The sequence below is a fragment of the Prionailurus bengalensis genome, chromosome B1 (assembly GCF_016509475.1).
Source record: "Prionailurus bengalensis isolate Pbe53 chromosome B1, Fcat_Pben_1.1_paternal_pri, whole genome shotgun sequence".
NCBI lineage: Eukaryota > Metazoa > Chordata > Mammalia > Carnivora > Felidae > Prionailurus > Prionailurus bengalensis.
The window spans coordinates 99,680,088-99,707,506 of NC_057344.1; the positions used below are offsets into that span (position 1 = coordinate 99,680,088).

At 33.8% G+C, this 27,419-nt stretch overlaps 1 protein-coding gene across 1 annotated transcript in view; it reads right to left on the reverse strand.

The window, feature by feature from the left end:
• FAT4 (FAT atypical cadherin 4) overlaps positions 1-27,419 on the reverse strand; it is a 175,353-nt gene that overhangs the window by 68,864 nt on the left and 79,070 nt on the right. Inside the window, exons 3-6 of the mRNA XM_043568869.1 lie at positions 15,427-15,688; positions 13,546-13,896; positions 6,071-6,993; positions 4,822-4,996 (exon numbers count right to left, since the gene is read on the reverse strand). Of these exons, the coding sequence (XP_043424804.1) occupies positions 4,822-4,996; positions 6,071-6,993; positions 13,546-13,896; positions 15,427-15,688 (1,711 nt within the window). The remainder of the gene's footprint in view (positions 1-4,821; positions 4,997-6,070; positions 6,994-13,545; positions 13,897-15,426; positions 15,689-27,419) is intronic.

Genomic DNA, 27,419 nt, shown 5'->3' on the forward strand with positions numbered 1-27,419 from the left:
AGTAAATAAAAATAAAATGAGAATGCAATGCTAGTATTTTCTCTCCCAAAAATATTCAAAGATTTAAAGGTTTGCTGATAAAAACAAAAACAAAAACAGCTGATTCAAATATTGCCATATTGCCAAAGTTAACCTATCTCTGGGCTGCCACAGGTAAGAATTTTTAAAAAGCAATGGGAAAGTAATTTGTGGGCTAGAATAAAACTGTCAAACTTTTTTCTTGTTTAGAATGCTTTGATATTTCCTGGTCCTTAGAACATGGCAAATTTGAGAATAACATGGCATCTGGGATCTAAAGCTGCCATATTTTTCTGAGTTTTCTCATGTCACCTACCAATTTGACTTTTAAATCAAAGAAGTGAATCTGTATTTTAAATCTTGTGTCAGAAACTTCATGGTGGGAATACAAGATTAAACGGCAGATTCTTAAGCCTGATACCTCAAACTCATGTTCTCTCACAAAAATGGTTTATTTGTGATACCCAAAGTATGCAAATTAATGGCATATAAAATCATTGTCACATATGAGTTTTAATGACTTTAAAATAATTCAGTCCAACTTCCCACACAACTTCTGATTGTTTCCTACATGATCCATATTAAGTGATCTTCAGATACCTAACTAAGTACTTTTTGTCTAGGGGCCTCAGACACATGAGCTCATATCAGGGCAACTCAAAAAAAAAAAAAAAAACACTCTCATCAAAATCTGTGCTTTCGGACAAAGTTTAAGAAATCCTCAGGGCGCCTGGGTAGCTCAGTTGGTTAGGTGTCCAACTTCAGCTCAGGTCATGATCTCAGTTCTGTGAGCTCAAGTACCACATCGGGCTCTGTGTTGATAGCTCGGAGCTTGGAGCCTGCCTTGGATTCTGTGTCTCCCTCTCTCTCTGCCCCTTGCCTGCTCACGCTCCGTCTCTCTCATTCTTAAAACTAAATAAACATAAAAAAAAATTTTTTTAAAGAAATTCTCTAATTTCCAGGCTGCCAAAATGCTGAATCTCATTTACATCTCCCATCATGCTCTCTAACACCATATTTAAGGCACTAAATGACAAACTTCCAAATACCTTAATTTTACTGATAATCTGAATTTCCATAACTTATCAATACTCCTATCTCAATATTTGGCAGAATCAATACAGACATGGTCTTTCCATTTCTCATGTAGTGCCAATAATCCTTTCTAGAAATTAGAGTTATACTTCTATTATTTGTCCTGATATTAAGAATTTTAGGGGCGCCTGGGTGGCGCAGTCAGTTAAGCGTCCGACTTCAGCCAGGTCACGATCTCGCGGTCCGGGAGTTCGAGCCCTGCCTCGGGCTCTGGGCTGATGGCTCAGAGCCTGGAGCCTGTTTCCGATTCTGTGTCTCCCTCTCTCTCTGCCCCTCCCCGGTTCATGCTCTGTCTCTCTCTGTCCCAAAAATAAATAAACGTTGAAAAAAAAATTAAAAAAAAAAAAAAAAAGAATTTTAGATCCCCAATTTTCCTCTGACTCAAGGCTGATGGCATCAGTTTGACTCGCTGGAACCAGGGCTTGGTTCTTGCATAGTCTGCACATGTAGATCAATGTTTTATTGAATCTCCTCCTCGTGAAAGTTACTCCTAACAGGCTCATTCACCCATGTCTATTAGAAGAAAACACTTTTAGCTCTATAATTTCAAGGTTTTTGTTTTTTTGTTTTTTTATTTTTTGTCTTTGTTTTTGTTTTTGTTTTTTTTCCCCAAATGAAATGTCCCTTCCATATTGTCATTTTGTTGGAGAAATAGCACTACAAGTGATGGTTAACTTTGCTGGTCAGTCCACAAAATCCTCTTTAACTGTATTTTGGTTGAACTATAGTTTTAAAAATCTGTGGTCTTCTTGAATAGTGAAACATTTACTATAAAATACATTCTTTGGAAGTTGAAAAGAAATATCTGCTACAAACTAAACATTTCTAAAGTAGTGAAGTATAAAATGAAACTTAATGTGAACTACAATTTTTAAAAAATGTTTATGAAACCAATACATCTATACATCTTTTAATAATAATACTTATGTAGTAAGGGACAGGGCAAATATTTCTAAGAATTTTACAGTATTTAAAGTGTATGAAGTACAATTCTTATTAAAATCATTATATACACTATGTTATAGGCATATTTAGCAATTTAACATAGGTTGTATCAATTAAACCTTATAATAAACTACTTTCTAGTTATTATTATCCCAATTGTACTGAAGAAGATACTGAAATTGAGAGAGATAGTACACCTTGCCTGAATCACAAAGAAAATTATGACAGAACCAGAATTCAAACCAGATTCAAAATGAAAGTTTTTATCATTTTATTATACAGATTAATACTAAGTTTTGGTTTGCAAATAAAATAATTTTGGCAATCAATATTATTCTTTTCAAATTTGACTTTGCTTACACACTAAAAATTCAGTATACTCTGAACTTGCAAGTAAGCTATGCTAAGTTCTGAATCATACTCTGCCACATAGCTGTGTGATCCTGAGCAAATTATTTAACCACACTGAGTTTGGGTTTACTGTAAGTAAAATCAAAATAACATGCAAGGTTTTGAGATGATAAAGAAAAGTGATGTATAAAAATGGGTTAATGTCTGTAAAACCTGTTATACTGCATGACACAGATGGATATAGATATAGATATAGATATGGAGATATATATATATGTATATATATATATATATACATATATATAAATATATATTTCCTTCCTCTTCACAATATCCCCCAACTCTTGACTACATAGACATACAAAAATAATTTAAATTCCCAGAATCCCCTGGTTGAAAACAAGCACTCTTGTCTACATGGTTACATTCTTTCTCTACCATGATTTTTGACTTAGAATATTCCAAAGTACAAATCCTCTGATGGAGAACTTGTGGGCTGTGCCTGCTCATCCCAGATCACCCTGCGCTGCAACCTAACTCTTGCAATCACATCCTGCTTCCCACCCAGGGATGACTTCTCTGTGACACACATTCTGTGCACAGGTTTTATAGTGACTGATGCCTTAGCCAGCTAGATTTCTGGTCCTGGTTTCTCCTTCCCCACTTCACTTTTACAAAGGCTATGTTTTCACGCATGCATAGAACTGACCACACATTTCCAGTACTAACTGGAGAAGGAAGCTAAGACTGGGGTGTTTTAGTAATAAAACCTTGGTTGTAAATATCTGACTACCAGTGTCTACTCAATTTTTTTCTCTCTTCTATCCAAGTGACTATTGAAATACTGGATTGATATGAGCAATGTAGTAGTGACTGTATTTCTTACATAAGAATGCTTACCCTTTGTGCCTACTGACCATGAAGCACATTACTGACTATGCACATAATAAAACATGTTTCAGGTAAACTTGGTTTAAACTTTACATGGTTACCACACCATATTCTGTTCATTATTCCTCAGGATTTTATAGTTTGCAAAAATATAACATGGTCATTCACACATATTTTCAAAAAGGCAGAGACTGTGGTTTTCTCTGTAGGCAATAGTCTCAGATAATGACAATCCCAAGAGTAAATGCAAATAATATATAAGAGCCACCTGAATTAATAATCATTGGCACTATCATCTGAATACCGAATATAAATCGATCATGACCTGTAATCTCAAAATCCCCTGCTCTTTTATGAGAAGTGGTGACCGGAAACAATATATTGTATACTCCAAAATTGGTCATATATAACAAAAACTTAATGCCATGTTCATCAAAAACCTTTCAACAACAGTAAAACGAGGACTGTTGTAAACTCAAAATTGTTCTTCTGTATCAGTATCCACAAATCTACATGAATATATACTGTATTCATGAATATAAAATTATATACGTAGATATAGATATAATTTTAGTCCTTTGAGGTTCCAACAAATCTTTTTGGCTTCAAGCGATTTCAACAAAATTTTAGAAACTATGTCAACATTATCAAATTCTTTAATCCTTAAACAATAAGTTGTGTGGCTATTTGTATAAATGAATGTCACATAAGGCAATGTTTCATGATTCATTAATGCCTCTGGAATTCAACGATCAATTCATTCATTCAATCATTTATTCAACAAATATTTAAGCAATACATACTTTCTTCAAGGCATAACATTCCTTTGACAAATTTTTAATTATTTCAATTTTGAATTAGAAGTCTCAGTATTTAGAGAGTCAATATATGCAAAACAAAATGGTGGTAAATAGTAATATTATTTTTTAATAGATTGTATTTTGTACCACCTGCTATACAACTTTACACAATTACTGCTTACAGACATTAAATCTTAGCGTATACTGTTTTTCATTATTTCTATGGTAGTCCACTATGCTGCTAACTCAGTGAGGATGCCACGTTCTCACTGATACTCCTTTTGGAGCTCTGTGGGGCTTCATCAAATGCCTATTATGGCTACTTACAAAACCTAGACGACTAATGAAGAACTCTGGACCCACTTTATTACCCACTATGACCAGTTAGAACCATTGAATGTTTTAAAGCTGAAAGTGCTTGAAATGCCTCATGGCTTAATTGGTAGAGTATCAAATTACCCTCAAAAGTGATGGCTAAGTGGGCAGGGAAACATTTGGTCTTACAGGAATAGAGCCCTGTTTGTATTGTACTCAAGCCTTTATCACTTAGATATTTATACACAAATTTCACAAAGTGATATATCTGCTATAAATTATATAGATACAATTGGAGTGCCAAGAATTCATAAATTCTTCAATAAATGTTTAATTTCATGGTAGACGAATATACTTTTATTTATTTATATTGTGAAGAAATTCTTCATAACCAGACAAGGCGTACCTGAATCTGTAGCTGTGATCATCAAGACAAAGTGTTCCTTTGTCTCGCGGTCCAAACTCTGTGTTACTCGAAGTTCTCCGCTAGCCGAGAGAGTAAAAGCATTGTCTTCATTACCACCAAATAGAACATATGAGAGTTTGCTATTAGGACCTTGATCATCATCTCTTGCCACCACCTGTAGGAGAGAATAATACATGCCAGGAATGTGAATAAATCTAACACAATGTCCACCACAAAATAAAATGTATCATTAAAAATAATGAGGTAGAGGCATCTGGGTAGTCAGTTAATCGTCTGACTCTTGATTTTGGCTCAGGTCATGATCTCACAGTAGTGGGATTGGGCCCTTCATCAGGCTCCCCGCTGACAGCTTGGAGCCTGCTTGGGATTCTCCCATTTCCTCTGTCTCTGCCCCTCCCCTGCTCACACACTTTCTCTCTCAAAATAAATAAATAAATTTAAATAAAATGAGATAAAGTCATATGTACCAATATTAAAAGGTTCCTGAGACACATCTTTAAGTTTCGAGTAAAAAGTAAAAATGGTACAGAGTAGTATGTATTATTTGTGTAAAACTATATATAAAATCAACTTATAGTATCTTTGGAAAGCTTCACAAAAATTTTTAACAAAAGTTCCATCTAGGTAAGGAGGCGAGCGAGTAGAATTTTTGTAACCAAGTTTTCAAACATTTACATCATTTTATTTTCTCACTATGTTTAGATATTACTGTTATAGTGAAACAAGTCAAAATACACAAATACATAAAAGTGTGCAACATGAGTATCCACAAAAGAACATAATTGTAATGCGATATTTTAATCTATGAGGAGGAAATCAGTAAGTTCTTGGGTATAGTTTTCATAAATCTTTCCTTTTCGAGATTTCCTGTATCTGCAGGTAAGCATTTATGGAGACAATGAGGAAGAGAGTGGGTGAAGCATGAACACTGTAGGAAAGGGTTGACATTTATTTATTTTTGAAAAAGTTTTCATGTTTATTTATTTTTGAGAGAGAGACAGGGCACAAGCAGGGGAGGAGCAGACAGAGAGGGAGACACAGAACCCAAAACAGCTGTGCTGTACCGTACAGAGCCCTACGTGGGGCTCAAACCCATGAACCACGAGATCACAACCTGAGCTCAAGCCAGACACTCACCTGACTGAGCCACCCAGGTGCCCCGAGTGTTGACTTTTAAATTAGATGTCTTATGGTGAACATAGCATTTATTTTATTTAAATACACTGACCTGAAGAATTGTTCTGGGCAGTGTCCCTAAATTCTCAGGGACATTCACAGAATATGGAGATAGCTCAAACATGGGAACAAAATCATTAATATCCAGTAGAACAATGCTGACAGTGCAGGTGTCAGTTCTGGGGTTACTTCCCCGATCTGTTGCCTGAACAGTTAGTGAGTAAGTAGGAGTTTTTTCTCTATCCAAAGGCTTAGCCACAGTGATGGCACCTGTGACAGAGTCGATGCGAAATTCCTGATTGGCATTACCATCAACAATGCCATAGCGAACCTGTCCATTTGTACCTTCATCTCCATCTGCTGCGTATACTTGTATTATATCTGTTCCAGTAAGTGTGTTCTCATTAATCTCCACTTTATACAAGGCCTGCACAAAAACAGGGTTGTTGTCATTGATATCAAGCACCATAACTACAACTTCTGTAGATGAAGAGAGAGCTGGTTGACCTTTGTCTGTAGCCACCACTGTTAGAGTGTAATTAGAAACCTCTTCTCTATCCAGTTCTCCAGTGAGCCTCACTTCACCATCAATGGTCCCAATACTGAACTTGTTTCCCAAAGGGTTCAGCAGGGTGTATTCAATATAGCTGTTTGGGCCACTGTCTGGGTCAGTTGCTTGAGCTTTGAAAACAATAGTATCAATAGGTGTGTTTTCTGGAATGTATGTCAATTTAGGGGAAAGAAATGTTGGTGGGTTATCATTTACATCCAACAAAATAATGGAGACATGGGCAGTGCTTGTGAATCTGGAGGCTGGAAGTTGTGGCAGGTCATGTGCTTGAACAACCAGGTTGTAGAAGGACTGACTTTCCCGATCCAAACTTTTAAGGACTTTCAGTACACCATTCTTGTCCACTGTAAACTGACCGAGGCTATCACCTGAAGCAATGCTATAAGCCAATTGGGAGTTGATGCCTGAAATGGAAGGGAAAACATTAAATTTTCTTGAATGTGTGCTGATTACAGACCAAGTTGTACCAAACATTCTGGCATAAAACTTTGCCTATTTGATATATGATGCCCCAAACACAACTTTGGATGAATTAGCCACAGTTAGTTGTTTTGTAAGTAATGCATACACATAATTCCTTGTCTGTTAACTTTTGTTCTGAAAAAGATGTTTACAATCTGGTGAACAAATGATCTATATAATGCCTGCAACTTACTACGATGTTGAAATGTTAAATTACAAAATTAGAAAGGAGAAAAATATGCCAGAGAGCGAATATTTTTCTATATACTTTCTTATTTCTATCAAATGGTTCCTGAGGGTTCAACATTAACAGTGCCACAGTCTATACTATTAGCCAAACATTTAGAACTTCAGTAATTTATTGAGGTTGACACCAATTTTCAGAGAAGGGTAATAAAATTTTCTGATGTATGGCATTAGTCACGTTTTAAGCCTACTTTTACATTTCTTGTCAGAACCAATAAATACTTTTTAATTCTTATTAAGCATCTGGCTCATGCCCTTTGTGAAAATAATTCTCTCTCGGATTTTATTATGTACACTTAATGTGTTTTAAAAGTATTCTTTGAAGGAAATGTTAGCAGTAAAGTTACACATAAAAGGCTGCAAATATAAATGCTCACACTATATTATTGGGCTATATTTAGATACTATTTTATATATTTTTCTTACAACATGTGTCACTTCTTAATTATAAAAAATAATATATAATTTCCTATTTCAGAAAATGACTGCAGAGAATATTCTCACAAAAATGATGTGGGGAACGGATCAGCCAATTGTTTTCAGTAAATAATTTGAAAGTAAATAACAGAGAAGCAGTGAAAACAAAAAGAAATCAGATTTCTTGCCCCAGATTTATGTTTTCTTCACTTGCGCATAATGCTATGCACATTTTTATATCTCTTCCTAAAGATGTTGGGACACTGTAGGATATTCTAAGTATTGTTAAGAAACATTTCATGTATCTAGATAATTCATTCTCAACAAGGATTTTATACTCTCGGATTTTATGCTAGGGAAAATCTGTTGAGTTGTGTTAACTGCTGACAAATAGTTCCTATTTTTCTGAAGTTAATTTAAACTGTTTAGGCATCAGGGGTGCTTGGCTGGCTCAGTCACTAGAGCATGTGACTCTTAATCTCAGGGTTGGTTCAAGCCCCATGTTGGGTTTAGAGATTACTTTAAAAAAAAAACCAAAAAACAAAAAACAAACAACAAACTATTCAGGTGTCAGAAATAATATCTAGTCTGTCCCAAGAGTCTTCTAAAGCAATTTGATCACTCTTTTCTTTTCTTTTTTTCTTGAAAAATACTCTTTCTTAGAAGCCTATTACTACTTGAGTTAGCGCTTTTTTTTTTAAACTTTTTTTCAATGTTTATTTATTTTTGAGAGACAGAGACAGAGTCTGAGCAGGGGAGGGGCAGAGAGAGAAAGAGACACAGAATCTAAAGCAGGATCCAGGCTCTGAGCTGTCAGCACAGAGCCCAATGTGGGACTTGAACTCGCAAACCATGAGATCATGACCTGAGCCAAGGTCAGACCCTTAACCGATTGAGCCACCCAGGCGCCCCTACTTGTTACCGTTTACCGTTTTTTGAAACTTGTCATATTCCTTGGGAAGGCAAGTTTTAGTTGAGTAATGGTATTTTCTTTTCTACCAGCTAAGGATTGCCTGCTCTTTTAAAAAAAAAAAAACATGTTAGAATTACTCTTTCCCTGTGATTTTATAGTCTCTATCTAATGTCCTTTGTCTATATGTTGATATAGAAAAGAAATTTTTATGAAAATAACTTTCAGACACTGACTTGTTCATAAAAATCTCCAGGACTGAATAGATCTTTGAAAAGGTAGATTTTCCTCCTCATTGTGAGTTGTGGCTTTTAATATTTATAGTTTATTTAAAACTATTCAGAAGTGAACAACCAGTGTAAAGTTCAGAATAATTAGGACTCTGAAGATGCGGAAAAATATGAATAAATAAAGCTAATGGGAGTCAAAGGTCAATTTACCAGGAGGAGATAAAGAGAATTTTAAGATCTGGATTGAACAAGGTCAACAGTCTACTTCAACCTTTGACTTAAAATTCAAAGGATGGGGGAAGAAAAAGTTCCATCAACTGGTGCAAAAAATTTTCCATCAATTGGTTCAATATATAGAGATTTTATATATATAATATTTTATATATTTCTTATTTCAGAAAGTATATACACCTATATATCCCTAAAAAGACATTTAATTTAAAAGATGTATATTATATATTTTTAATATACTTGTAAGTCATTTTTTACTAAGGAAATTTTCTGCATTTTTTATGGCTAAACCCATCAGTAAATATTGAATTCCTATTCTTTGAGGCACAAATTCAGACACAACTATTACTGAGAAAAAGTTATGAAAACATCTGGATAAAATAATACCAACAAGCAGAGATATAAAATTTAGCTCTGTGAAAGCATATAAAATCTTTCATGCCCAAGATCAAAAGAAATTAGAAAAACTGACAAAATTACACATGGCTACAAAGTGATGGCCTAGCATTTCTACATAAATCAATTGGAATTCAAGCAATTAAATCAAGGATCTGAACACTCTGGTCCACCATGTTTGCCACTTCCTTGAGTAAACAACTACATTTCAGAGGCAAAAAGAGAATATGATACCAAGACTATATAGCCTCCTTGTAAACAGCAGAACAGCCTCTTTTTTTAAAGGAAAAAAAGTATGGTGAGGCAGTTGGGTGGGGTAAGTAGTAAGTATTAAACTTTAACAAGAATTACAAAAAAAGAAAAATTTGATTTTATATTCAGGTTCATAATGACCAATATTGATATTAGATAATAACATTAAGAGGAACTCATGATAACAATCATCTTTGAGAAAATAAACATAAAAATACAACAACCTTTGCACAAAATACTGCACCACTATCTGAAAAACAGCTCTCATCTCAGGAACTTCATGAATCCTTCCCGTTGCAATTACAGGCCACAAGAGCCACCCATATATTACCTTACTATAAAGAAAAGGACTTTTCCTTTCTGACAATTCTAAATGACTCTGGGCATGTGCTCTACAGCTAGAAAATAGATGTGGATAGAGAGAAGCTCAAAATTCTCCCTAACGATTTGTAGTTTCCTAAAAAAAATACAGAGCTCACATCATTTGTCTCTCTCTGTCCTTTGCATCAAATACTCAAATCACGAAACAGTACATACATTATTTTAAAATTCTGTAATTTACCCATAAGCAATGGGACTTGAGTTTAGTGGGATTTTATAGCCCACCAGGTCTTTAAACTTAAAACTGTTCATATTTCTAGCCATTTGTGTTCAATGTTCTGAAAGTGGTTTAGGCGCATGATTCTTTCTGGCAGTTTTATTGTGCATGTGTGGTTGTATTGAGTCTTTGTTTCTGTTTTTCTTTTTTTCAGTCTCGAGAATTATTTAGTTCCAGGAAATATAGCACGTAACATAGGTATATAGTTCTGTGATGAAATGTGTGTATTTATTCACAATCCCTAAACATGATTTAATTAGGCTACAATGAACTACCATTTGTCAACTTATCATACAGCTGTAAGGCACAGAACTGTTTCAGATAGTATTCAGCTTTATGAAGTGATTTCGAAAAAGGTCATCAAGTCAATGGAATATGAAACTTCTTTAATTTGAATGCTTGCAATTGTACCAAGCATATACAGGTGAACTTATTCAGTAATAATTACCATTGCTCTATTCTCAAAACAGTCTATGACTCCCAATATTTTGAAAATCATATGCATTTATTTCTAGAATAACATAATAACTACGAAAGCCACTTTATTTGCATTAAGTTCGGTTTATAACATTTTGCCTCAATATAATACTTTTTAAACTATACACAGGGAAGCCTTGAGATTAATACATATCCTATTTGTATTGTAAAAATAGTAAAATATTTGACCTATTTTTACTAAATATTTCTGTAACCTAAAATTTTAGGTTAAACTCTGGAGAATCAGAAAATATTAACTTTATTTTTATATAAAATTTCCTCAAATGACAATACTCTCCCATCAGGAACCTTTTGATCACAGATTTAGATGAATTTGTTTTGTATTTTATTTTATTTTATTTTATTTTATTTTGTTTTGTTTTAGTTTAGTTTAGTTTAGTTTAGTTTAAAGTTTATTTATTTTGGGAAGAGAGAGAGAACAAGTGGAGGAGAGGCAAGGAGAGAGACAGAGGGAGAGAGAGAATCCCAAGAAGGCTCCACGCTCAGCATGGAGCCTCAGGTGGGCTTGAACTCACAAACAGCAAGACCATAACCTGAGCTAAATTCAGATGCTTAACTGAGTCACCCAGGTACCCCGAATTTGTTATTTTTTTAAAAAATGTCTAAATAATACTGCCTGTGAAATACTTTGAGAACTATTTAGTGTGATTGAGTTGGTAATTTTAAACAAAGAAGGTTACCCTGGTTCAGTCTTATCATTATCCTTGAAATTCAGAAAGAATAGGAACCATGTCCTATATTTTAGGCCAAAGTACAGGAAATTACAGTGATAAAAACATTCAAAACTAAAACAATGGAAAAATGTAGCTTGAAACTTTTACTCAACACAATTAAAGGAAAAGAAATGCATGAAGAGTAAGTTGAAGTCAATGGTTAATATATGGCTGTGAGTAATATATTGCTTTAGGAATATTCCAACAGGCTTTCACAAAGAAAGTTTCTTATTTGCTATTGTTCAGTTCTCTGTATTTGAAGGTATGAGGAAAAATAAAATTTAATCCAGAGGAACACACAGTCCTGTGAAGCAACAGTCACTCTCTAGTGCATAATAAATAAATCACAAAGAAACATAGCAAAAAAATTCTTCACTACAGAAAAGCCAGGACCAGTCATAAGGACAAATAAGATATTGATATGCAGACAGCAGGTAAACTAATGAAAGTTATAATACAGACATCAACTTCCAAAATTAGGAATAAGCTCAATTGTATATAAATGCCAGTTGGAGCCAATCACAGAGCTGGGCTAGTGTAAATGAAATAGAGTGAGCAATGTTCTTAGGCCAATACCATATATATAGTTATATGGTAAATATGCCACAAATATTGGTTATTATTAGCTATAGTAGTAGTACTAGAATTACAGATACTTCTTTTTTAGATATATACCTGCAACCAATATTAACTGTGCTTGTATATAAAAGGGGAAAACTTCAAAATGCACTTAATGAACTCTAAAGAAAGTATTTCCAATTTTGTGAATTGAAACATATATAAAATAATGTGCTTTTTGCCTGTCATATCTTTCTCAGTGACACTTCTAGACAATTCTGAAAGGAAACTAAGTATAGAGGAGAATGTTGAGATACAATGGTATTCCAAAATTACATTAATCATCCAAGTCAGTAAGAACCAGGAAATTCTAAATTAAGGTTGATATGCCTATGTTGTTAGGCATATCCTCAGGCGCGAGACCTATTTCCTCTTGAAAGTTCTGTCCCTTGTTTTCTCAAGAGATAGGACATCTAACTCATCCAATAAAAGGGGAAACAAGGTATTAACTTTCCAAACATATCAGTTAAAGACTGATAATATGCACAATGTTATCTCTAGTGCTATATTATATAATATGTGTATTTACAAAACAGGTTTTAGAATAAAGGCCAGGAGAGTTATATTTTAAAAGAAAGTTTGCCAAATGATTTTGCAATAAATAAAATTAAACACATGTAAAGTCTAGAGTTAAGGTGAAATCTCAACTTGATTATATAGCATAAGTTAAAGAGATCTGAATCATCTTTTCAGTCAAAGCATGAAAACTTGCTAAAATATTATTAGAAGCTTTCTGTTGGAAATATATAACTAATTATGCATTCTTAAGTATTTTTTTTAAATGTTGGTTTTCCTTTTGCTTCCAAATTTTATCCTTTATATGTTAAAGTTATAAATGTAGACAAATATTTTTACTAATCTGACAGAAGCCTAGTAAACAATTGTTTTATGACTTCTACATTATTAAACTACAATACTGTAAAAAAGGAAGATAAAGAGGTTTTTTTTTTTCATGTTTATTTATTTTTGAGAGTGAGAGAGAGAGAGACAGAGCGTGAGCAAGGGAGGGGCAGAGAGAGAAGGAAACACAGAATCCGAAGCAGGCTCCAAGCTCCGAGCTGTCAGCACAGAGCCCAACGTGGAGTTCGAACTCACAAACTTCCAGATCATGACCTGAGCCTAAGTCGGATGCTTAACCAACCAAGCCACCCAGGTGCCCCAGAAGACAAAGTTTTTGAAATGATAACAATGCATGCTGTGTAACTGTTACAAGAATTTAACTTATAAAGTACTCAGATTTTTAATCCTCTATAATTAAATCATAAATCTATTCCTTTTTGGACCTATATTTAAAAAATTGTGACAGCTGAACACAGTAAATAAATATAATATAAATCTGAGGTCATATCTAGTAAAATTTTAAGTGTATAAAATAAAGTACATACCATCATCTGCGTCGGTAACATTAAACACAAGAACAGTAGATCCTAGAGGTAGATTCTCCATTAAAGATGTGCTATATGAATTTAAGCTGAAAATGGGTGGGTTATCATTTACATCTAGTACATTAAAATACACCCTAATGGTAGTAAATTGTCCCCCACCATCTTCAGCTCGAACAGTGAGGATATAATATTGCTGTGCTTCATAATCTAATGCTCGAGTCAAATTAAAGACTCCAGTAACTGGATTCAGGAAAAATATGCCATCTTCATCATCTTCATTCACAATATATGTAATTTCTCCATTCACACCAGAGTCATCATCTGTAGCTAAAATAGCTGCTACCAATGAACCTATCAAGAAATAAATTAATGGTCTAAAATTAATGAGATAAGGTATTATTCAGAGACTATATGCAGACACCAACAAATTTTATTATTACAGTAAAACATTTTAACCAGAGAATCACTATGAAAATAGAGTGAACTCAACATTCTGCAGATTTCTACATTAATGCTGATACCAACCTTCCCAAATATTAATGAAATATATAGCATATTAAATACGCAGGAAATTCTATGTTGCAGTGTAAATGTTCTGGAGAAATAATACTACTTCTGACATTATTTTTCTGCTTGGCACTAACAATTCATGAACATATTGGTGACTGCAATGACTTCTATTGGGGCCCATTGCTAGTATCAGAAAGGTGTGGGTCCCAAGCAATAATTCAGACTTATGCTCAGGGGATATCACTTGATAGCTCATGTGGTCATTGCTGTAATTAAGGCAGAAATAAACGTGATGGTAATTTCATGAAGGACATGCACATCTCATGTTGGGAGGGAAGGGTAAACTGCAGTGAGAAGTAGTCTATAAATATTTAATTTCTTTGTCAAATGAGTTTCTGTAACATATGCCTTATTACGCAAAATCATTCCAAATGTAATTTAGAATAAAATTTCAATTTTAGATAAGAATTTCCAATAATTGAAATGAAGCGTACACACACTGAAAATATGGATATTTAGTACTCAAACTCAACAATCACAACATAATATGTTCAAAGAGGCAAGGCGACAATTCAGGATTGAGATTCCACTAACACTTATTGAGTACCTGCGATTTCCCAAGCCCCGTGTTAGCACACTATGATATATTCTCCAAATTAACCTTTACTCTAATTCCAACAGGAATTATTATTTCCATTTTATGGAACTTGAAATTAAGGCTAAGAGATATGAATTAACTTTCCCTGGGTCACACAGGTTTTAAGTGTTAGAGGCAGTATTGACAGGTTTTCATGTGTTTTTCTTTGTGCTTTGTACACATAACACTATAAGTATATTAGGCACTTTTACAGTATCCATTTAATTTTTGTAATCAATTTAAAATATGTTAAAAATAAAGATGCAGTCCTGTCCTGCAAATGCATTTCTAAAGTACATTAATTCAGAATGGATGCAGGGGTAGCAAAGTACAATATATTAAATGACCAGTTTCTTAGAGGTCAGCATTTAGAAATATTAACACATAAAATGTTTAAGTGGGATGTAAAATATCACAGAGTATAAAGTGGAAAAATAGTACCAAAACGGTCATTGACAGAAAATTAACAACACATCACAAATACTTTCAGAAACAGAAATATTTGTAATTAGTAATTAGATGAATTGCTAACTTCATTTGTTCTCCAAAGTCTAGGAATTCACTTGGGAACTATATCAAAAAAGGTTAATTAAAAGACTAAAATATCTAGCACATATATTTTTATACCTAGTAGTATACAATAAAAACTAGTTACTTAAGAGCAGTCATTACATATCCCATAATTTTAGTCAAAAGTGACGTTGGCAAAATACACTTAAGGGTGTGCCGCTTACCTGGGGTTGTGTCTTCGGGGATGTCAAAAGAGTACACAGGTCTGGAGAACTTGGGTGTGTGGTCATTCACATCACTGACAGTGATGTTAATTCTCATATCTGAGGACTGAAGGCCATCATCTGCCCGAACCAGCAAAGAATATTTGGAACGGCGTTCCCTGTCCAACCGCTTGGTTGCTATCAGATCTCCAGATTCGGGGTCAATGCGGAAACTGTCATCAGCTCCACTAATGATAGTGTACGTGACCAGAGCATTCGCACCCTAAGAAAAAGACCCATATCTGAACGTGTTAGAAGTAGAAAAGTAAGAGCACCATTCTCTGTGTTGAATATGTCTTTGACAAAGTGAGGCTTTGGGCTTTCCTTTATAAGATATTAAAAGATTTCAAAAGATAACCACCCAAAGTAGTATATTACATAGTCTTTCAACACCTATCCATTAAATAACAGAAAATATCAGCCATCAGTATAAGATATATATCTTTTAACTCATAAAATATACACATAGAAAAATACAAATGACAGAAAATACAAATGACACTACTACTAATCGCATGACCAGAGGATTTGCTATAGGCTTGCTCTGTGCCAGGCACTGTGACAGCATTATGTATGCATTATCTCACTTCAGTTCACGACTCCATGAAGTGCCATTTCACAAATGAAGACAGTGGGTTCTGAGATGATAGGTAACTTACAGAGTCACACTGCATCAGTTAGCATGGATTTCAAATCCAACTGTGCCTGACTCTGAGCTCATGATCATTCTGATTCAGTATGAGAAGGTAATTAAATGAGGCAAGCACTAAATGGGGGAGGCTTTAAATAACCACTGTAAGAACCAAATTGATTTCTTTAAGGAAGATAATAATGGAGAATGTGTATGGACTGAACTGGGGTTTGTAGAATGGCTTCCTTCTTTCTTTCTTTTCTTTTCTTTTTTTTTTTTTTTTTTTTTGTAAAGCAAAGTCTAAGGGAATATTTGAGTTTAAGCAAAAGTGCAGAAGAAAGGAAAATGATGTGTTTGGCTTACTCATTGTTAAACAGTTTGTTAGAGGAAAGAGTTTAAATGAAGAATAGAAGAAGGTCAAACCAAACTCTTGGTTTGGTTATGGGTATATTTTGGAGAATCTCAACTGCAACACAAATTGGTTTGAATTTTATGGCCAAGAAAACACTAATCTTGGCTTAATTGGAAGCAATCTTTCAAGGCTGTTGATAATGTAGGAGGGACTAGAGTGGGAAGAGGCCAGAGAAGGGAAAGAGTGAGGAGAGTTTGGGTCCAAAGGACTGGGGCTTCATTTCCTCAAGGTGAAACCTTCTACAATCTATATGGTTTGAAGTTCCAAGTCCATGTTCTGTAAAATGAGAGCAGGTGATTTCTTGTGTTCTCTTAGACCTTTGAGCTGTGACCTTCAAAACATGAAATCTAAACTAGAAAGTAGGGGACATGAAAGGGTTGAGAAAAACGGTACATTCATTCAGTGTTCCCTAAGTGCTAAACACTGCCCTAAGCGCATCACTTGATGGGCACTCACGGAGTTTAAAGGGCAGGTTTCAAGAAAGATTAGATATTAGCAAAGTCAAAAATAAAGGAGTTTAGAAGAATTAAAATTAAAGAACCCATGTGGACTTGATGATGGGGAATGCCGACCTCCTAGTATTTTAAAATATATTCTACATATATTATTTCAAAACATATTTGGTAATACAGTATTTTCAAACATATATTAAATATAAACTTGACAGTACAATGTTGAAATTATAAGCAGTTTGATTTAGACATTTCTTAATTATCTTATAATTAAAATACTACATTGACTATTATATACTGCACTGGATGAGATTTGATGTTTTTGGGGTTGAATCTCTGCTCCACCTTGGTCCTTATACTTAGCCCCAATGAGCCGATGTTTCTTTACTTGGACAATCAGAATAATAACATTACCTGCCACATAGGGCTACTGTGAACATTAAATGAGTTAATACATGTAAAATACCTAGAATGATCCTTCAGAAAGCATATAACAGTGATAGCTGTTATCTTTATTCCTGTTTTTATATAATGGATTAAGTTCATTTGATGACTGAGATTCCTGTAAATGAATACTTTAAATGAAAATACAACTGAGTTGCTATATATTGCAGGGAATAAATATGTTTTCTCATTTCCTATAATACGTATATGTTAAGTGTTGACACTGACTTATAATGTCGGAATTGTTGACTTCAAACAATTACTTTTTTACTTAAATATACTTAAATAAAATAAATATCTTTTTTACAATTACTAAGCTCTAGAAATTTATTTATCAAAATATCCGGGATAAGAACTCCCAAGAAGGATATCGGGAAAACCTGAAATTTAGGATTTGTAGACTAGAAGTCTGGCATGCTGGGAGACCACAGCACCCACGGTTTCCATACATCTTTTCCTCCACAGATTAGATGTGTTTTATCCTTCATTACCAAACACCTAAGGGTATGATTTCTATAAGCCAAAGACAAAAATACTCTTTCAAAATACATGTTCAGTGGGATTGGCTATATTTTTCTACTGCATTCTTCAAGCCAATCTTAAAATTTAGTAAAGTGAATGCCTCAAAGCACGTTTTAATTTGGTAACGGAATAGCTGAGTTTAACACAAAACCACATGTATCTTGTATATTCAGGTGTACATGGAGTATCTAACGTATTTATTATAATTATATGGTTTAACAAAAACATTCAAATAAGAATTTTAGACTTCTAATCTGACCACATTCTGTACTATTTATTCTGTTTCACTAAGAGTTCCATTATTCTAGTAAAGCAATCCAGGTATGAAAACAGCTACATTCAATTCTTACCTATTAAAATGGTAAGTGTTTGGAAATTAGGGGAAAGCAAAGAAAAAAAAAACTTAAAGCTATTACACAAATGGTTTGAAATTTAGATATGTCCTGTCTATATAGTGACAGTCATAATTAATACTCCTAAAGTTAAAATAATTCTTATGAACAGAAACAAAGGCATCAAAATATGTTGATACAACAATCTTTTTATATTCAAAATCAGCTGATGCAGTGAATTAATAGCTCTAGTGAATGTCTGAAAATGTCTGGCCAAGAGTAATGACTTAATTAGGTCTTTTGAAAAGTCTATTTATTTAATATCTAAAATATGCAGTATCAGCAATACCACAAGAAACAAATATCGTATTTCAGTTGCTGTGCAGTGGAAATAATGCTGGTTGAAAACATGCTACTCTCCTGAGGAACCACAGAGACAAAAGCACGTGGAAGGAATTCTAAAAGTAAATAGCTATAAATTGCAAATGCATTTTACAACCTTAAGTAGTATTTTCAAAAACAAGTATGGTACTCTGAAACAAAGCTTGAGTATCCTGGCCCATTACAAGCATAATAATTCTGTTTATAAAAGGAAACAAGAGACTGACAAAGTCATGGGCTTCTGAAAGATGTGTATCTTGGTCCAACATATGTTTCAAATGATATTTAAATTAAGTTCAACATGTACATGTTGCTTCCTAAAACTGATTCCTTTACCCAGGCATTATTCTCCAGTGCCCGACTAGAGTTTCTCTAACATACTAATACTTAGATGTTTGATTTAGTCATTAAGGAATTGTGTATAAATAATAATTTATTGACACATAGTTTGCTAATAACTTACATAATATTAGTGTTTTAAATAATTCTATTGATCTTTTAAAACCAATCCACTGGATAATTGTGCAACAATTTAATGCTGACTGCAAAGCTAGCTAAAAGAAATTCCTTGCATTCAATATTGAATTCTATTCATACTAGAGGAAGAAAAAAACAGCCATGATTTGGTGAGAGAAAACACTTCAAATATATATATATATATTTTTTTTTTTCAAATTCAACTAAGAGGTAAAAAGCTGAGGATAGAGTAGAAAATAGAATGAAGGTTTATCTAAAAGCATTAATATTAATTTTTTGCAAGCCACTCAAAAAAGGAAACAACCAGATTCTGAATGCCATAGAAAGCTGAGGTAGCCATTCCAGCTGGCACAGGGCCAAAGAAATGTTGATTCCTCATGTCATGAGTTGACAGAGTCAGCAATCATTTAAAGGCTCCTAAAATTTTTTAAGAAAAAACATATTCAAGAAGGAAAGCAACCTCATGAGCTTAATCCTTAAAAACATAATAGTCCAAAAGCAGTTTTACAGAAATATCTTCCTTTCTTTTAAAGTTGTAGGTAAGCCTCCTTCCTCCCTCCCATCTTCTCCTGCCTTTCCCCCCCCCCCCCCATCAAGAGATTTGATTACAAAGTACTTGGTGATTTTTATGCCTTCAGGCATAAAACTCAACCTCCATTTCCCTTTTCTGTACAACCTTACACTTTCCTGTCCATTTAACTCCACACCTTGTCTCACCCCAAATGCACTTCTTACTTATCCTAGATATCATCATTTTACATTTCAGTAGCTTTTAATACTAGGATGTCTAAGTGATAACACCTACACAGTTACTTACATTTTTTTTTACTTAAAAAATAAGCTCAATAGAAATAAAACAAAGTGCATTAAAATAATTTTGATATAAATACCTAAAGACATAAGGACCTTCCCAGCTTTCCTCAGATCTCATTGTAAATATAAACATCTCAAAAGATAAACTTGAAGGCAAGTATGCATGCACGTGCACACACAGCAAAGCTAGATGGAGAAAAATAAACAGGCAGGCAGCACTTTATTTGTAGTAAACCTTATTTGTCATAACTTGAAAAAACAGAGGGGCATATAAAATTATAATACTATGAACATCATAGTATTGTTGTCTCTTTCAAATAATCAGTTTTTAAGAGAATAGCATATCCCATTAGAATATTTTTTATCATAATTAACATGATTATTGCTTCACTCTTTGAATAAACCACTTAAAATATAGGAAGTTTGTTTATCTCATTCCTATTGAAAGAATAACCAATAAGAGTCATTACAGTTACAATTATTTAATGTGAATTGTCTTTAAAAAATTTATTAATGTTTATTCACTTTTGAGAGAGAGAGACAGAGTGCGAGTGAGGGAGAGAGGGGGAGACATAGCAAGACGCAGAGCTCAAACCCACGAACCATGAGATCATGACCTGAGCCGAGGTCTGACATTTAACCTACTGAGACAACAGGCACCCCACGGGTGCTTTTTTTTAAATTTTTTTTTCCTTTTCTTTTTTATTTTGTTTGATTCTTCACATATATTTTTTTTCTTTTTTGGTTTTTATTTAAATTCCAGTTAGTTAACATACGGTGTAATATTAGTTTCAGGTGTACAATTCAGTGGTTCAACACTTCCACAGAATACCCAGTGCTTATCACAATACGTGCCTCCTAAATTCCCATCACCTGTTTAACCCATCCTCCCACCGACCTCCCCTCTGGTAGCCATCAGTTTGTTCTGTATAGTTAAGAGTCTGTTTCTTGGTTTTCCTTCCTCTTGTTTTTCCCTATGATTATTTTTTGTTTGTTTCTTAATTCCACATATAACTGAAATCATATGTTGTTTGTCTTTCTCTGACTGACTTATTTTGCTTAGTATAATACTCTCCTGCTCTACCTATGTCATTGCAAATGGCAAGGTTTCATTCTTTTTATGGCTGGGTAATATTCCATTGTGTATGTATGTACACACACACACACACATCTTCTTTGTCCATTCATCAGTTGATAGACATTTGGGGTCTTTCCATAATTTGACTGTTGTTGATAATGCTGCTATAAACATTGGGGGGCATGTATCCCTTTGAATTATTCTTTTTCTATTCTTTGGGTAAATAGCTACTAGTGTAATTGCTGGATCATAGGTTTACTACTTTTCTAAATAAAAGTTAATCAAATTTTATGAATTGAGCTAGCCAAATATATATTATCAATGAAGAGTTTTAAGAAAATGAAGTATTTACTAAATAATAGCTGATATATCATAGCTATAAATAATAATATAGTCACATAACTTTTAAGGTAGCTGGAATGAGGAAAGAAAAATTCTTAATTGTTAAAAAGTATATAGCAGGTCCAAAACAGAGTCCCTTGTGCTAAGCCCTATGTTAACAAACCAAGACTTAATACTTAATCTATTTGCAGTTTCAACAACTTGAGGAATTTAACTTTTAACCAGTCAACATGGAATTACCTGGTCAGGGCTAGTGAGATAATCCACCCAATAGACCCTTTCTGCTCCCCTCAGGAAGGTGACCTTGCCTAAAACAATACATTTGCTAATAATTTCCTGGCCTTCTCTTGGCCAGTCTGCAGTAACATCTGATTGCTGCTGGCATGTTAGGAGGCACATGTTTGTCTTGTTTTGTGTAGATAAAAGTTATTGTTAACAGGGATCTCAGAGGCCAAAAAACTGCAAAAATTGGTGGGCATGGGTCAAGCACTTAAAAGCTATTGTATATGCTTACCACCTAAATCAAAGACTCGTCTGTTAGAATAAGTTGGTCATGGAATGAGTTAGAAGGACACTAAGCCATCTGCTAATCTCAAGCAAATTTCCATGCAATGAGGTACACTGTGAAACACTGCACAGTCACCAACCCAGAGCCACATCCCTTTTAGGTATTAGTTTGGCTCCGAGAGACCCAAAAGCTTAGCTGAAAAAAGTAATTATAATAAAGTGGGATGTCTAAAATCTAAAGAGTTTCTGCTACTTTCTGGCACACCTGTTTATTCTATGTCTAAGAACTATGATCCTGGAAGAAATAACCATCTACAAAAATAGCAAAATCTTCTTAAGCTTGTTTTGTGTTCTGAGAACTTGGCTTGGTATCTGTCACCCTGGGAGCCCCAAGATATGGTGGGGCAGATAAGTGGGTCACACCCAATTAGCCAGCTAGATATGGCTGGACAAAAAAATGTGGGTTAAACCCCCTTTGCAGCTAGGGTCCCGCCAAACTGCTGCCAGCCCTCAAAGTAATTATAACCTAGAATTACAGTGGCCATTATGAGGAATGTTCCAATTAGGTAAGATCATTTAAGAAGTGTATTTAAAAGCTAAGACTCCCAAATCAAAGAAACAGAATGGAATACCTATTTAATTGGCATACAAAAAACCTCCAAAAGTCTCCAAATTCCAAAATAGCTTCATTAGAAGATTTGCTGCAAAAGGTTAATGAAAAATTCAAGATACAAAAGGTACCTAAAAACAAAACAAAGCAACAACAACAAAAAATAAGGTTGATGTAAGTCTCACTGCTTCCCTCTATTCTCCTTTATTTGAGTACTCATTCTAGTAATCCTGTGTCTGAATTCCCTTAAGCAAAAGCAAAAGTATGCCAAGTTAATGACCCTAAAGACACCACATGTCTACTCTTGAAGGAGGGCTCTTTGCTAATGGGGATCTCCCAAAGTTGATGGAACTCTGAGGGATTTTCTGGTAAACTGCTGTTTTTCTCTTAAACAGCCAAGGGAAAACCTAAATTAAAATAATGAAAAACCTTGCCAAATTCTGGTAAAATGCTACAGATGGATCCTGGAAAAACTGGCGGAAGCCAGCTAAGGGTAAGAATTCTTGCCAGAGTCAGCTCTCCCAGATCTCTGTCTGTAGTGCCCAGTATAAGGAGGAAAACAAAATATCTTATGCATCCTCTTCGGGGATGCCTCTTCATTCCCAGGGGTTATTCAATACTGCCAGAAATATTTACTGTCTGTTCCAGCTAAAAACTACAAAGTAGTTCTGTGGTCAGAAATTGGCCAAATTGTAGGGCCTGAAAGAATTTTTTTTAGGCCTTCTCCCCTACACTAAAATAAAACTATGAATCCAGAAGGAAAGAAAACCCTTCTAAAGCCCTTGTAAAAGAATTTATGGGTAAATCAACCTATGATGTCATTTAAGTTGCAATCCAATTCTTTGAAGAATTGAGAGCAACTGTCCTTATCTTACAAATCTTTGCAGAACTAAAAATGCAGCTCTAGAGACAGTTGAAGGTTCACTTACTCTTTTTTACCCATCCCAAAGAATCCCCTATTTATCTTAAACTCTCATTTTCACTGTGCCTTTGACATGTAAGTGCTAATGTATAAACTTTGGGGAGGTAATTCTTATCAGAATAAAAAAGGGGGAGAAGGTCATTTAGATTTTGAACTAATGGGAAATTTTAAGTATATAGAAGCTATAATGTGTCTTTTTTCTATATTTATGTGAGTATATATGTATAATATATATTAAACTTAATTTTAATAATACCATCTGGGAGTAGAGAATTCCACCACCTTTACCTCCAGATAGTATTATTAAAATTAGTTTGTGAACAAAGCTATATTTATTTGACTTAAGCAAATATGTGCTTATACAAATTTAATATTCATAAAAAATTCAAAAATACAATGAAAACTGACTCAAATGCTTTTCAAATCCATGTGATATAGGAAAATATTCAGTAATAAAGCTAATTCAAGTTTGTTGGTTAATTAAAATATACATGTCCTTAGACTTTTCAACATTGAATATAATACAGTCATGCAAATTTTATTTTACTTGGATTTATTAATCAAATAAGGTCATGTTATCTGCCTTATAAAATTTGTCAGCAATAAAAATAACTTGTCATGATGAAATTTTCATCAGTAATCTAAATGTAATTGTTAAGAAACGGTAAATAAAATAGATATAAGTAGCATAAAAACTTTTAGGTAATTTTTTTAGTTTCCTCAAATCTTTTTGGTAACTTGAAACCTTAAAGTTTTACTTGGTTAAGTTAAATGATGAGTCAAGTTATATTCGTTGAATATCCAGATCATTTCTAAATAAGGCAAAATACTAAAACATTAGTTATTGAACATGAGCTTATCCACTTTCAGCTTCCTTTTACAGAGAAACTAAAGATAATTAGGTCTATTAGTGAACATGTTTATGCTGTGTTGAGAAATTTTCTATGAGGAAGTACATGTTTCTAGAAATTATAAAAAGTGTAAATCTGCCAATCCATAGAATGCTAATGTAAAAGACAGTTTATAATTGCTTACTTCTTAGTTTCCATTAGAAATCAAAGGCTTCTAACCATTATAAATTCTAATATATGTAACTAAAACTACTAAAAACAAGGGAAAGGAATTTCATGTGTGATCAACACTGGTTAAGATTGGAATGAATTTAGTTAAGCAACTGAGTTCTAATAACAAAAGTAAGCTGGTGCAAAATTAGAATTTTATTTTCTGGGGGCGCCTGGGTGACTCAGTTCGTTAAGCATCTAATTCTTGGTTTCAGCTCAGGTCATGATCTCACAGTTTCATGAGTTCAAGCTCCCTGTTGGGCTCACTGAGAGTGAGGAGACTGCTTAGGATTCTCTATCTCCCTCTCTCTCTGCCCCATCCCCCACTTGTGCTGTATCTGTCTCTCAAAATAAATAAACTTTAAAAAAAAGAATTTTGTTTCCTGTCTGTTAAAAAGACAAAATTTTCTTGGTCCAGTGGTCTATTCTTGATAAGTGATTATAAAAAGAATTTTCCTTACTGTTCAAAGTAACATGCCTAAAAAAAACAAGAATTCTATGTTCTGTCAAAATAATTTCCCATGTTGTTTTTATCAAGTTTTTGGTTACTGAAACCTAGGACTCTCAATATTAAAAGGATTAAATTTTTCTCAGAACCATGAAGACTTCTATATTTGCTTATGAAGTCTTCAATTGTCACTGGTTAAATAAATAACTGAATATTATTTCATAGTGACATATAGTCTTAATTGCCCAAGTATCTTAAAACCTTTTTGATATTTTTTTACAAACTTCCCCGAAATAAAATTCTAAACAAAGTCTTTTTGACCTTGAATTACTTTGGGATTTTCAAGAGGGTCCCTGAAATATCTCAAAAGATATGATCTCTCTCTTTATAAAAAGATATTAAAGTATTTAAGTTTAATTGATATATTAAATTATTGTCAAATAAGAAATAATACTAAAGAATTTTTAATGCTATATTTGTATAGATATATAAGTGTTCCAGAAATAATATAAAATTCCTGGAAACATAATATGTCTTGGAATGTTTTCAGTCATAATGCTAGTTATTATATTAAAATTACATTTAATATTTTACACATAGAAATAAGCATATTTCTTTGTGAATTACATTGTAGTGACCTCTCACCAGATTTTAATCACAGCCATTTTTAAGTCTTTTGTGATTTATAGACAGTTATTTCATTCTGATGCTTTGGCAAAAGTGTTTAATTTTTAAGAAGACTTGTGGAAAGTATTCTAAAATACTGATTTCTGATAAATTTAAAATTAAAAAAAATGGGCAAGAATTTCCAGAGCTAATGAAAAAAAAACTGGATTCAATTAGAACAAGTATTAATTACATGGAACTAAATGAACTAAGGAGAATGATCATAATTCTTCATGACTTTTGTTTAAAACATTGCCAGTTCTTTAGTGTTTTGTTTTAATAGATATAAGAAAACTTTTTTTCTTTTCTTTTCTTTTCTTATTTTGCTTTTCTTTTTTACTATGGCCTAGAGCAGATTGGTAAAGTATACCTTTGTAACTAAAGATGAAACGTCTGCTTTTTCTCTCTACCTGATCTCTCCAGAATTCAGAAGCTATTTTTCTGGCAATATAATTGTTTCATGCAGTATTGTTATTTGTTTGCATAAATTCAATGATGATCCATTCTCTTTTAACAGGACATAATTGGAAATAGTCATAATTGGAAATAGTCTAGTCAAGGCTTTTACTAGAATGTCATATTTGAGAGAGATGTGTGTACATTCAGATATGATCAGTTTTAAGGAACTAGGTTGACTTTATGGAGTCAAGATATCCCCTTGGAAAATTGTCTTTGTACCTTGCTTCCAAGGTTTCAGCAAATTAATCTTAAAAAAGATCTTATATGGTCAGAGCACCTGTGTGGCTCAGTTGGTTAAGCATCTGACTCTTGATATTGGCTTGGGTCATGATCTCATGGTTTGTGAGTTTGAGCCCTGCATTGGGCTCTGCGTTGACCTGCTTGGGATTATTTCTCTCTCTGTCTCTCTCTCTGCCCCTCCCCAACCTGTGTGAACTCTCTCTCTCTCTCAAAATAAATAAATAAATTTTAAAAAGAATAGCTTATAGGGGCAACCGCTATTTTGGTTGCACTTATGTAAATAATCATAAATAATGCACTTATGTAAATATGCAAACAAATTAGTTTTACTGCAATTATCTTTTAAAAATGGGAGTAACTGTAGAAAGAAAAGTATGTTTGCATTTTTGTAGTTACTGGATTCTAGATTCTATTGGATTAGATTCTAGACTGTTAATTGTGTTTGAGGTTTTGTTATACACATGTAAATACTAGATCCTGCATTGTAGCTTCCTCAAATATCTGGCTACAATTTACCAATTCTCTCTCATCCTCTGATTTAAACTTGTTAAGAAATGAGACTTCCCTTCAAACTCCTTGGGAAAGACTGTATCAGGTCCTTCTCACTACCCAGATGGCAACCACACTCCAGGGACTTGCAGAAAAATAACTCACATTAAAGAAAACTCCACTTGACAACTGGTCTTGCACAAATGCAGGAGACCTCCAAAGTCAAATTGACTAGGAAGAGAAATAGCCAACATCAAGGTAGATGGCTTCTTCCCAAGATGCCAGATCAAGACTTCACATTCCAACTAAACATAAAACTCTCTCTTTTTTTCTTTCTTTCATTTAATCTGACATTAGCCTAGAAAAATAATGCCATCATCAGTATTTCCCAGGCCATTGCTAAGGAAGGGAGACTTTGCCTCTTAGGCTGCTGGATTTGTCATTAAAAGCTCCTCTGTATCCATTATTGTCCATTAACAGTGTCACCTTATCAAGAATGGTTTATGCCCCTATAATATCTGTCTTTTCTCTATGGTGGTTATCATTCTCCTTGGACCTATGAATGCCTAAGTACCTGGTGCATAGCCAGGCAATGACTCTTAGGTTATCTAACTGTGTTCCTAACTATCCACAAAGACACTTCACTGGTCGGTTCCCCTAGATTTATA